The sequence below is a fragment of the Leuciscus leuciscus genome, assembly GCF_965113295.1.
Source record: "Leuciscus leuciscus genome assembly, chromosome: 7".
Classification (NCBI taxonomy): domain Eukaryota; kingdom Metazoa; phylum Chordata; class Actinopteri; order Cypriniformes; family Leuciscidae; genus Leuciscus; species Leuciscus leuciscus.
In genome coordinates this window covers 12893592-12907139 of record NC_138731.1, presented here as the reverse complement: position 1 = coordinate 12907139, position 13548 = coordinate 12893592, and the positions used below count along the sequence as shown (strand labels likewise).

Below are 13548 nucleotides of genomic sequence, written 5' to 3'. Positions count from 1 at the left end.
ACAGGCAAGCGGTTGCCGTGGAAACAAACAATACCTGGGTATTACCCAGACAAAAAGTTGCAAAACATTTTTTAAACTGTTCTGATGACGCAAGAGTTGCAACTATGGCAGCTGAGAAGGCCATTCTTTGTGTTCTTTTTGAAGATTTTTCGGAGCATAATGAAATGGGTATAAATACGTGTTTAACACTGCAAAATATGCCCAATGTTACAATACAATACAATACAATTTTATTTGTTTAGCACATTTAAAAACAACTGGTGTTGACCAAAGTGCTTTACAAAAGCCAAGGAAACAAACAATAAGATAGAAAACTCATAAAACAGTAAAGCAAAGTAAAGAACAATAAAAATGGAAAACCTATGAACTAAGGTAAAACTATAAAAAAATAAAAAATATATATATTGAAAGCAATTGAGAAAAGATAAGTTTTCCATAACTTAGGGCCGATGACCGCCAAAGCACGATCACCCCTATTTGTAAGTCTAGTTCTAGGAACAGAGTAGATCAGAGTCCCCCAATTTGAGTGATCTTGACTGTGGACGGATGTAGTAGTTCAGATAGGTACTGTGGATCCTGGTTCTGCAAAGACTTAAAAACAAATGTTACAGTTGCTGCCCTTGCCGTCCAGAATAAAAGAGTTTTTTGTCATTTTGGGTCGTTTGGCAGGCCGCCCCCTCAAAACAATGGTAGGGGGTACTGGATTGAAGTAAAACTTTAACATGAGATTAAATTATAACTAAGCAAAACTTTTAAGTTTTGTTGAATTATAATTTAATCTCATGTTAAAGTTTACACCTATGAGTTGTAATTATATCAATTAATTGGGGGCACAGGCTTTCTTATATATAAGGAGTGGGCTTCGAGGACAATAAATTAATAAAAATTCAAAAAAAGTTTAGAAAATGCATATATATCATCGAATTGAAATTGGATTAAAAATCGATTCTGGATTTTGAATCAAATCATGACCCCAAGAATCGATTTTAATCCAAAAGATTCCCACCCCTAGTTTGAGTGCTGATTGCAATTTGTCCATGTGAGTTGCTGCCTTTTGAAATGAAACCTCATAAGCGATAGCCTGGCAAGCCAGACGTACATCAAGATGTTTAGTCTGGCAACTCACCATAGACACGGTCAATCTGATGGGTGGGATAAACGGCTGTCTTTCAAATTCCCTCTGCACACAATAGGACAGCGCTTCAACCAACCAGAGCGTTTTCCCAACAGCGGAGCTAACGTTAGTTGATAGATTCAGCTTTTAAATCTGGCCGACAAAACTACGAACACATCTTCCTTTTTTTAAGAATGACTTAAGTGCCGTTCTTTGTTCTTTTCTCAAAGAAAAACTTAACTCCAAGTCCTCCAGAGTTGCGGCCAAAGCCGATTCGAAAGACCGCTGTTCTCCATCCGCAGCAGCCGTCATTCTTTGTATTCAAGTGGCAGGAACCGTCACAACTCTGTCGTCATATGTTAAGCCCGCCCCCGCCTACTCTATACACGACGTGATTGGCCTGACCCAATTTAGGTTTTTGCAGCAAAAAGGTCTATTGAGAGTTGCTAGACCCACCCTGGCTGCAAAATAAGTTTGCTGCCGCTAGGGTGCGTCTAGATTTCTAGGCTACATAAGCGACTGACCCTGAAGGATTCTACAGTGTGGATTCTTGCCTGTGTAGACTTTAGAAAGAAAGCCAGCTCACTAGAGTTTGGAGCAGAGAACCAGTGTGTTTAGTTCATGTTTACTGATTAATGAGGTGAGAGTTCATATTCACTGACTTGTGTTTGGTTTCTTTTCCTGGTTCTGCTTGTAGTTGCTGGAGAAGGCTGAAGCACGTGAGAGGGAAAGAGAGAAAGAGGAGGCCAGGAAGATGAAGAGGAAGGAGGCGGCGTTTAAGAGCATGCTGAAACAGGCCACGCCCCCTCTAGAGCCTGAGGCCACATGGGAGGGAGTATGTCACGCTATTACAATAAATATCAACAATTATATAGTTTGTCTATCAACTGACTCCTTATGATGTATTAGTCTTCCTCTACTGATCTGATGTGAATGTGTGTTCATGCTTGCTCAGGTACGAGAGCGTTTCCTGAAAGAGCCTGCGTTTGAGGACATCACTCTGGAGTCTGAGAGGAAGAGGATATTCAAAGACTTCATGCATGTACTAGAGGTAGAAAATAATTCTGAATGGTTTTTAAGACTTTTTAAAGGCAGATTCATATGTACAAGAATTGACTTGAGAATAGGTGTGTTCATTTATCTGTATGGTTTATCTTGTGACATTCAAGTTTTTTGAATGAAAACATTTAAAGGGTAACTTTGCAGACCGTTTCATGCTCAAACATGAAAAGGTTTGCAAAGTTATAAAGCCAAAAACAACCATTTTGTTCAAATATGCTCCCAAAATTGAATCTGTGCAACACAAATTTTTTCGGAGCATTTATGCGAGTGCAAATAATTGTTTTGGTGCAACTTTTTTTCTAGAGATGCACCGGTTGACTGGCCATAAATGGTGGTTTTTAGTTTAATATTGGCTGATCTCTATTCCGGACTTGCTAACTGCATTTCAGTAATTTTCTGTAAAAGTCTCTTAACAGAACGTTAACACAGGCTAGAGACAGGACAGGAGAGCGCAGACGCGCAGCAGAGAAAATACCAGGCACAGCAAGATCACTGTTTGTGATGCTTGAAATATTGAAAGAAAAATATAAATATTAAATTGGTGTGGGGGTTTATATGAATATCTCTGAAGGGAACTGACTGTCTTTTCTTTTCCTCTTCCCTCCGTATAAAGTGGCTGCTTCGTTTACAGCGGTACCCAAAGAAACGCTTATTTTCCATAATCGTCACCTGCTGTCAGAGAGTGAATTTTCATTTTCATTCAGTCTGTCTGCTGTTTTTGTTTTGTGCAGGTGTCTTATGTAACATCATTTCACAAAGCTAAACTCAGACCATTCTGTATTTGCTTATTATTAAGACTTATTATAAGTCTTGAAATTATACAATCTAATTTAAATCAAAAACAACTGCTCATGCTACATGTGTATAGCATCTTTGTTTGGATTGTGATTAAAATGCAGTGGTTGCCTAGACTGGGTTTCCCCATGCTGCCTTGAGCGCAGCGCGATTTTATTCACGCTGCTAGGCAGCCTGGATACCATGGACCAGATTTTCGCCTCAGCGAGGGGACCAATCACAGAACGGGGAGGGAGCAGCAAGACGATGACGACGTCTATGCGACACACCGAAGCAGTTTGTTTATATCTAAACATGGCAGCAGACGCAAAGTTACCTTTCGATGCAGCCTTAGATAGTGTTCTAAGTAGTTTAGTCTTCTTCAGCCATCATCTTCCTCGTCAAATTTCTGTCGCTCTACATACGTCATCTGGTATAATTGAAACGATTGGCTATGAGCTACGTACAGGCGCATTTGATAGACATTCGTAGCGCCCAATAAACGGCTCTGGGCATTCGTAAACCACGCCTCAAATACGAGAAAATGAACATGTTGTTCCCAGACCACGTCTCAATGAGAAAGATGTCTGACGTTAGCCAGGCTAGTGGTTGCCTCTATTTTAAAAATGTCAAATGTGTTCAAAATCACGCTTGAAGCTTTTGACCAATCAAAATGGGAAAAATATTTGAACATTCAAGCATAAAAACCTATCCTATTCAAGGAAAAGGGCATAATATGTCCCCTTTAAAAGAAAATGGAAAGCCTGTCAACTACAAGAATTCAGTAATTCATTGATCATGTCTGATTTCTTTACAGCACGAATGTCAGCATCATCACTCAAAGACTAAAAAACACTCCAAGAAATCCAAGAAACACCACAGAAAACGTTCCCGATCTCGATCAGTGAGTACTACCTTTTGTCATCTCAAACCATACCTTTTGGGAGATATTTGTCGTTCTGACATTGAAATTGGCCATTCATGTGGCTTCATATGAATGTATCTGTGAAGGGAACTGTCTTCAGAAAAGTTTCGATGGCATTTTCTTTTGGTCTTACCTCTATATAATGGCAAATACAGTTGTGTTTAAGCAAAATGGTAACCACCTTTATTTCTGCTGCTCCATATGCACCACCTGCTGTCAGAGTGAATCTGCATTTTCATTCAGCCCATCTGCCGTTTTTGTTCTGACCAATTGAATATAAAAATGTGTTTGTTTGTTTTTTTACTTTGTTTTTGTCAACTTTATTTGAATTGTGAAGTTTTAAAGGCATTTTAAAGTAAATTCCTAACCGCTCACTGAATTCAGTCCAGACTAGGGCTATAAAAAGTATCGTGATGCCGATTATAACAGTCGGTTTCCAGTCGGGAAAAAATGACATATTTCACATAGCCCCATATTTACACACATTTATTCACATGCAATAGCATGACTAAAATATTTTCTATAGGCTTGTAGTTAGTAGGTTTAGGAATAGAAAATCGATTCCAATTGTTGATACCATTCTTGAAGCGCCAAAGAGAACACTTCTACATGCGCGCTGTTTTCTGTGCTGCGCACACATCCAAAGCATGCATGGAGTCTTATATAGTGCATGGACAAATACACATGTAGACACAGTCGGTTTTGTCTTAAAGGGATAGTTCACTTTGAAATTAATTTTTGTTATGTTTTAGCTTACCTCAAGGGCATCCAAGATGTAGGTGTCTTTTTTTCCGCAGTAGTTTCAATTTTGATATTTTTAGGTCAAACCGTTCTTGTCTGTCAGTCATATAATGCAGGTCTATGGTCACTGTCTCAAAGAGCATGCACAGAGTCCAAATTAAAACAATTCCCCATCGTCCAAATTAAACAATTCCCCATCGTAAGTACACATTGATGGCCTAAGACACGAAACGAGCGGTTTGTGTGAGAAAACGAACAGTATTTATATCGTTTTTACCTCTTGAACACAGCCATGTCGAAGTGATCTGATCTGACGTGTACGCAGACTGGTGCATAGATACATACACTAGACGTCGCCTTAAAGACATTCGTTCCAATGAACTGCCGTAGACAAGGCAACATCTAGTGTGTATATATCTATGTAATTTAATTACTTCTGTTCATAAATAAATTAAGCAGTAATTTTTATTTTATTATAAGCGGCCCATTTCCGGCTAAGGGGAACTTGGAACTCTAACCAGAAAGAAAAAAAATAATACCTTACCGTTTTTTAAACGGACAAATTCGTTTTAATCCCTGAATTTAGACAAATAACAAATACATTATAGTTTGAATACAAGTTTAAAAACAGCACTACTCGTTATAATTAAGGAAATTAAACTTATCATGAAATATGTCTACTCGGGCGATAACGCCAAAAAGAAAGAGAAACATTGGACCTTATGAACAAAATAGGCAAGACACATTGCTATGTGTAAATGCACAACATGCATTTATCTTTCTTACAATCACCAAATTGAGTTCTGTTCTGTTCAATTGTATTCGTTCTCCTCACAAAATTAATTTCAAATACAAATTCGGTAAGAACTGTGTGATTAGCAACACTATCATAACCAAGCTAATGTTTTATATTAGTTTAAGATCAAACGAACCAAAGTAAAACCTTTAACGTTTCAATCATTAAATTAAACTAACTGAACTAGGCTAGCATTAGATAAAGTTCAGCCAAACTCAGCATGATTTGTGTTTACTGTGTATGTCGGCAGGGTTGTCTCCGGTGGGGCTTGGGTAGATGATATAATCAGATATCACAATATTTTCTAAGGCAATAATCGATAAAATATGTTTTACATATCGCCCAGCCCTAGCTTTTTTTATTTTTGAATTTATGAACTGCATGGTGCAAAGTGTACGTTAGTGTTGTCACGGTACCAAAATTTCAGTATTCGGTACCGATACCAGTGAAAATCCACGGTTCTCGGTACCAATTTCGGTACCAAAGCTTAATTTAGATTAAATTTACATAATTATATTAAAGTGTATATCACAAAGATGGAAACTGTAGTATTAAAAACACTTTACAATAGGATTCCATTTGTTAGATAACATTAGATAAAATGACCTAACAAAAAAACAATAGTTTTTAAACCTGCTAAGAGTTATCCAGCCAAGAATAAGACTAGAACTGCTTTTCTGACTGACTGATATTAATGACGGCTTTTTATTTCTCATCTCCGTAAATATATCTAGTAAAGCTAATTCAAGGGCTAGAAATCAATTAATAGGCCTATGTCACACTTCCTCGTCGTCATGGAGAGCGCAGTTCGCACAAGCGTTTGTACTCCCATGGCGTCTGTCGTTGCTATGCATCCATGAACGCACATGGAAAAGCGAGCGCGCCGCTTCTATTATGAGCGCGCTTGCCGCGCGCCATTTCAAAAATAACGTATCTGCACGCGCAAAAACATCAGCACCACATCAGCAGCAGCACCGCCGATCGCCATCAGCGCTTTTATGAAGAGGACGCAACTGCACGCGCTTCGGGCATGCACGCGCATCAAGTACCGGGTTTCAGAAAACCTGGTACCGTGACGTTTAAAAAAAATTAGTACCGACTTGGTACCGAAGTACCGGGTCTTTTGACAACACTAGTGTACGTGAATTAAAAGCTAGAGCAGACATAACAGCACATTGCTTGCTTTAGTGCTCACATTACAACAAACATACACCCTTTTCTTTGCAGATTACCAATTAGGAATAATCAGCTGGATTCAATTAGCAAGATTTGAGCTCCAAGAGGGTATGGCAGTTCACGGCATGTCGTAATTACAGTAGTCTCGAGATGGCAATATGTGACGTCAAATGTCGTCAAGCATAATGTGTCAAAAACAAAACATAAAGCAGGAAAGTTCTAATTGTTCATTCACACCATCAGGAAATATTCATTCATTCATTCATTCATTCATTCATTCATTCATTCATTCAAATAAAGACTTAAGTTAAAAATCTTAAAGGCAACAATTGTGACAATTTATTGTCTCTATCTCAGTTTCTTTTATGAGGTTAAATCCTCTCAATGCCCAGGAACTTCATGTCAGACAAAGAATGTTTGACAAGCTTAAAATGACGATAAATTGGACATGTCATCCTGTCTCCTGGTGGCACTTGTATGTTCAGTGATTCTTGTGAGTAATGCACGTGTGCTTTTGCCAACATATAACTATGAATGTGAACAAATAATAATATCAATCAAATATGTACTCTTGCAAGTGATCAATTGTCCAACCTTGTATGTTTTTAACATGTAAGAGGATGTGTAAACGATTTACATTTAACCTATTTAGTACAATTGAAAGTTACCCAGGACATCAACAAGAGTGGTTGGAGAGATGTAAGACTAGAGATCCTAGAAAAACTATAGCTCCTAGAAAAAAACACAAAGTGGTTGATCATTAAATACATAAAAAAACTAAGGATCACTTTGAATAATGTGCCAATAATTGAATCCTCCTATTACTTTATGGACTATAAGTGTATTTAAAGACCTCTTGTTCATCTAAAGTATGGACTTTCGCCAGTGCCTATCAAGCCACTTATTGAGATATCCCTGTGACTTGAAATCTGCATACAGGTTCTCGATTTTAACCTCAAAATCATCTCTCTTAGAACAAATACAATGGAATCTTAAAAAGTGACTATAATGGCTCGTTTCCACTGAGCGGTACGGTACAGTACGGTACGGTTACCAATTATTTCCATTTCCACTGTCAAAAGTTGTGAATCGTACCAAAATCCCGTACCGTACCATACCACTTTTTTGGTACCCTTCCGTTGGGGTACCTAGCACAGTGGTACGGTACTAAAGGGTGGAGCTAGACTCACTGCAGAACGTTGCTTGGTTGACAGAGTATCGTCACTTGCGCGTGCTACAAGGGGAATGACAACATAAGAAGTGCCTTTTTTTATATACAGTTTAAATATAATACTACTGTTTTTGTGTCATGAAATGTAGTTTTAAGAGTTTTTCAGGCGAGAATGTAGTTGTTTAAAGCTCAAATCTGTGGTTTATTTATAAAGATTTGTATGAAAATGTTATCCAGGTTGTGAGATCCAGGCGATCACCGGGCGCTCTGCGCTCATGTACCCCGCCTGGAACAGCCTTTCCTCGGCTGGTCGTTCTGACGTTTGCCGCTGACTTTGACGTCTCAGTAGTGGTTAAACATGAGATATAATTCGTCTTGTGTATATCTAACGGGTGATATTTGGTCTCGTGAATCTATAATTTGTTCCCTGGCCAATCGTTTTGGCTGAGGGCTGAGTGAAGTTTCATAACTTTATATATTTAAGCTATTTAACTTTACCATTGTAAGGTTAGACTAGAGCGCTAACTTTGTATGTTTGACTGAATTGTTTGCTTTATTTCTTATTGTATAGCTTCTTGTACCTTTTACTTATACATTTATAATGGCTAATATTGATAAAACTGAAATTTAACAAAAAGAGACTGGGTTGAGTTTTGTCATTTTTAATTTTATTACAGTGAAGATGATCACTGTAATGTTGTTTACTGCAACATCTGTTGTTTAGTACAAATGCACATATTGCCTGGACCATATTAAAAATGTTTTATATTATATTTTTTTTAAACGAAAAGAGGCAGGGTTTAGTTTTATATTTCGTTTTGTTATAAATAGGCTAACGTTATGCATGCAGTGAATATAATACGCGTTGCCTGAACCACATTTGTGTGGCTATAATGTTTAAGATTTCTTTAAATGAAAACGAAAAGAGGCAGAGTGGTGTTTTATAACATAGTTCGTTTTATTGTTACCTAAAATATACATACGGAGATAAGCGGAGTAGCAGAGCGAGCTGAGAGACGCTTTCAAGAACGCGCTGTTCCATTTGCAGAATTACCGGACTCGCGTCCTCACGAGTCATTCTCCTGAGTCGGACTTGGCAAGTCCGAACTTTGCGTACTTGCTATTGAGAAACGCCTAATGTAGGCGCTTGTCGTCTTGTGACAAACAGCCACATGTCGAGAAGCAAGAACAAGATCTGCTGTATGTCATACATTGTTGTTTACTATGTCGCTTTCTTCTTCGCGCAAAAATCGATCGCTTCTTTACGGCAGAGGCTACATCACGCCTATCAAGTACTGTTGGCACTTGGCAGTGGAAACGCAAGCCGGATCAGGGTTTACCTTCCCGAACCATACCGTACTGTACTGTACCGTACCGCTCAGTTGAAACGAGCCATAAGGTAACCCACGTTTTAAGGGCATTGGATGAGCACTCTTAGCATGAAGACTTCTTTTCAGTATCTTTTCTATAAAGAGAAGAGACAATGTGTTCAACAACAATTGATATACAACTATTAGGGGTGTAACGGTTACAGAAGTCACGTTTCGGTAAGTACCTCGGTTTTGGGGTTGCGGTTCATACGAATTCAATACAACTATTAGGGGTGTAACGGTTACAGAAGTCACGTTTCGGTACGTACCTCGGTTTTGGGGCTGCGGTTCAATATGAATTCAATACATTTACTTGCCCCCTTGTTAAAAATGAAGGAATTGTTGATTTGTTACTCTAATTGATAGATTGACCAGTGTTGTGCAGTAAAAAAGCAACAGTGTTTTTAAACTTATTGTTTGATTTAGGTGTATGATGTCATTTAATTTGTGCGTGAGAGCGCGTCACATGCTGTGACACGATGGCGGATGCACAAAGTTCAGTATTACGCTTTTTCAAGAAATCACAGAAAGATGAGCAAGGAGAAGAAAAAGTGCCATCTACATCTGCCTTCACCTTTCCACGATGAGACAGCGAGTGAAATGGCACCTGAGGCTTCCCATTTACAGGACACGCATATTTCATCACTGGACTGTAGTGATTTTGCTCATTATATCAGTGGAAACAACTGAAAATACTCCATTTATGGTCAGATAAGAGTAAGACATCATTCGAAACTGTAAAGGGTCTATTTTTATTTGTGTACACTAAATTGCTCTTGTAAAATAAAGCAAACAGGATGCCGCTTTCTTCCATCCCGGTTGCCTTTTTCCTATTGTGGCGGTTAGCAAACAGCTTTGTATTACCGCACGGGCCTGTGACTGATTGTATTTCTCGTTCGACTGTATGCACCAAACCGTGATGTCCGTACCGTGATGGTTCGGGACAAATACATGTACCGTTACAGTCCTAAGAACTATCCAAAAAAATTTAATTAGTGGTTACCCGCTTGATGTGTAAATTTGATAGGTCTTAGACAGTTCATATTTATAAAGCAAATGCTTTAAAATTCCAGTACAACTGCTGATTCTCATAAATGAGGAAATTAAATAAACAAAGAATTAAGAATTTAAAGAGTAGGCTTATTAATGACGGAGTATTTTCATTATGATCTGGTTTAGAGTTTGCAGGTAAGCATTTACTCGACACTCTCACACATCCTCCTAACTTGTGTACTGTGTGTTTGTTCACGGAAGGGCTCGGAGTCAGAGGATGATGAGTATCACTCGAAGAAGAAGAAACGTTCGACATCTAAATCTCCGTCTGAACACTCTTCCTCTGGGGAATCTGGTCAGTTTTGTTTCGGATCGATATCAGTGTCCTGCACAGCACATCAATACTGTTTAACAGCATGACCGTTTAACAGCAGTCAGAGACTCTCAATGATAATCATGTGATATTGATCTTCACAGAGAGAAGTTACAAGAAATCTAAGAAACACAAGAAGAAGGGAAAGAAAAGACGACACAAATCAGTGAGTAGAGAAGACCTGAACCTGTTTTATGTTTTGTTGTGTAGCCACTGACTCGTCAATTGATGGGAGTCTGACAACATTACTAAATTACTTGCCCACAGACAAACATAGCACATCAGAGTTTTAGTTCACAAGTCTTAAACGTAAAAAATCTACCCAAATACACACCTCCCTTCTTTGCTCCGCCCCCAAAATGCACAAACATGCAATGCAAAAGTGTCTCTCTTTTCTTAGCAAAAGCAAAATAATGCTTCACGAAAAATAAAATAAAGATGACGAACGAACAAGGAAGCACACAAAAAATGAACAAACAGTACACAAGAGTATAAACAAGCAAGAGTTGGTTATTAGTCGCCAACCGCACAGCAGCTCCAGACAAACAAAGACACTCAAAACCAGTGTTACTCACGTGTGGAGCAGAAACAACTCAACCTCGGCATCCGTTTTCAGGCCTTCCCGCTTAGATCTCTACAGCGCTAGAAAAGCTTTTCTAATATTAACTTGGCTCTTAAAGCTATTGCCCGATCATAAAACTTCTTTTTCCAGTGATATTCCTCTGAGCTTTTCTCTTTTGTAATGTCTCTCAGCCATCTCTCTTTCTACAGTCTTTCCTCAAATCTCCCTCTTGCTCACTCTTTCTCCTCTCACATCAGTAACTGCACAGAGAAACAATATGGTTGGCGTCATTTTCAGAACGATTTTTCACATCACCTCAGCTAATCCCTCCTCTTTGCCCATTTTCGTTTATCCGGCTGCCAAGATGGCGATTGCCGGCTCCGCCCACTTTGTACACTCTGCACACTAATATAGTTGTCTTTATAGTTATATGGTTCTTGATGTGAGCGGACCTACTCACGTTTTTTAGATGAATCATATTTCAATATCCAAGGTAATATGATTCAGCAGCTTGTGCCATGAATGACTTACAGACTGAATCAGTTACGGTGGTTCTGAGATGGAAGTCATTACTTTTTACTTTCCAAATAAACTGAGAACATTTACTGTTATGTTGGACTTGGATTTGTGTGATATTTTGCTGAGTGTGTTTTTGTGCTGGTACCTTGACCGTCGCGGACAGCTGAATCCCGAAGCTTTTCGTATTCTGTGCGGTGTCACCTGTTAAGAAGGTCTTTATCATTTACTGATAAATAAGTGTCTGGCTGTGGGATTGAGTGCAATGTATTGAAAATGAGCATACATACTATATGCTCAATTTGGATTTTATCTTGGGCTGTTCGTTAAATCACAGTGCTACACATTTACTCCCATCCTTTAAACACAAGTGTTATAAAGTGTATAACTTTAAACTGCTATTATAGGATAGTGAGGAATATGGAGTATATCACACATGTTGTCTTGCAGGCCTCCCCTGAGTCTGAAGGAGAGAAAGAGCGGAAAGGAAGAGAGAAAGAGAAAGATAAAGAGAACGACAAGTCCAGAGTGAAATCACGTGGAGAATCCAAACAGAAATCCCCCAAAAGAAAGAGTGCAAAAGAAGAGGTGAGCGATCATATCTGAGGCAGCATCTGTAGTCTCACATTTACTCTTACCCAGATGTGCTGTGAACCTCTGTGTCTTGTGTCTCAGGGTGGATGGGATACGTCTGGCAGTGAACTGAGTGAAGGAGAGCTGGAAAAGAGGAGGCGCACTCTCCTGGAGCAGCTCGACGCTCCATAAATCACTCACCGTCAGTCTGTCCGTCTCTTGTCTCTCTCACTTGCATTCCTGTAATGTGTTTTTGCATCCTTTTGGAATGTGCTGACAGAATATTGATGAGTGTCTGAGAGTTTGATATTTGGCTGTGAATCCATCGACTGTCATGTAGTCTCCCTGAGAGGCGGTATTGTCTCAACATCAGCACTCTTCTTGATCTGGACGGCATGTTTGACTTTTTGTAACATTATTTTCAGAGGTTGCAAGTGTTAAGTTGCCTTTAACTGCAGAACCTTTTTTAGGTAGTTGTATATTTGTTAATGCCAATAGTTTTAAACATTGCTGATAAAATGGAAAAATGACCAAGCCTGCATAAAACTATTATTCAACTTCAGATTAATCTGTAAGATTGTCTGTGAAAGCCATTTTGGGAAAACAATGTTATCAGTGTGAAAGAATTGTCTGCAGCATTGTTTTCAACTTGAATTTTGACAAATAAACTTTAAAAAGGATGTTTTTTTGTTTGTTTTTTGCCGTCTTTTTTTGCCGTCAAATTTACTCAACTTGAGCAAAAGCATGAAGCATCCCTTCAGTAATTTCAGATGTCCTTTGTACAAAGCTAGTTGAACAATTTCAGAGTAGGTTTAAAGTTGACAAATCCAACCAAATGAGTCCAACCAAATGAACATACTACAGTTTACAGTTTGATTTCGCCTCTTGTGAGATTCTGTTATTCACTTTGAAGATTAAGGGTATGTGTACATGATAACGATGTACTAAACTTTTTTTTTTTGCTTGCGTACAGATGACAACGTTGTCAAAACGCTCCCCATTCACACAGATCCGCGAAAAATACTATAAATGCTGTATTCTGCTACCAGGCCAGTAGTTGGCGATATCACTTAGTAAAGAAACACTACGCACCAATGAACACGTTTGCATTTTCGTAGTTTACACGGAGACGATAACTGTCTAGTTTTCATAAACGTGCACTTTGAAACCCGTTTTCAAAAGTTTGCATTTTCAGGCCCCCAAAACACTGTTGTGAACTGCCAAAACGGGTACAAAACTTTCAGTTTTTAGTTGTAAACGGCCCCTATGAGATCGGTACATTCATAAAAAATATTATGAATTTAAACATTTACAAGGAAATAGAGGAAGAAACACCATGAAACTGCCACAGAAGTTTTGTTAGGCAAAGGAAATATCTGACTATATCAGTGCCAGTGAATCA

The 13548-nt window shown here is 38.7% G+C and overlaps 1 protein-coding gene across 4 annotated transcripts in view; it reads left to right on the top strand.

Annotated features, from left to right (window-relative positions):
- Positions 1-12826, top strand: part of prpf40a (PRP40 pre-mRNA processing factor 40 homolog A) — a gene marked incomplete at its 5' end in the record, with an annotated part of 48486 nt that extends 35660 nt beyond the window's left edge. For 2 of the 4 annotated variants that reach the window (XM_082176107.1, XM_082176108.1), the window contains 7 exons: positions 1812-1949; positions 2070-2165; positions 3768-3854; positions 10384-10477; positions 10600-10661; positions 12024-12161; positions 12249-12826. In XM_082176107.1, the coding sequence (XP_082032233.1) occupies positions 1812-1949; positions 2070-2165; positions 3768-3854; positions 10384-10477; positions 10600-10661; positions 12024-12161; positions 12249-12338 (705 nt within the window). In that variant the 3' untranslated portion in view covers positions 12339-12826. Of the gene's footprint in view, positions 1-1811; positions 1950-2069; positions 2263-2346; positions 2421-3767; positions 3855-10383; positions 10478-10599; positions 10662-12023; positions 12162-12248 lie in introns of those variants that run through there. The other 2 variants (XM_082176109.1, XM_082176110.1) reach the window with 2 other exon arrangements.
- Positions 12827-13548: the final 722 nt, after the last annotated feature.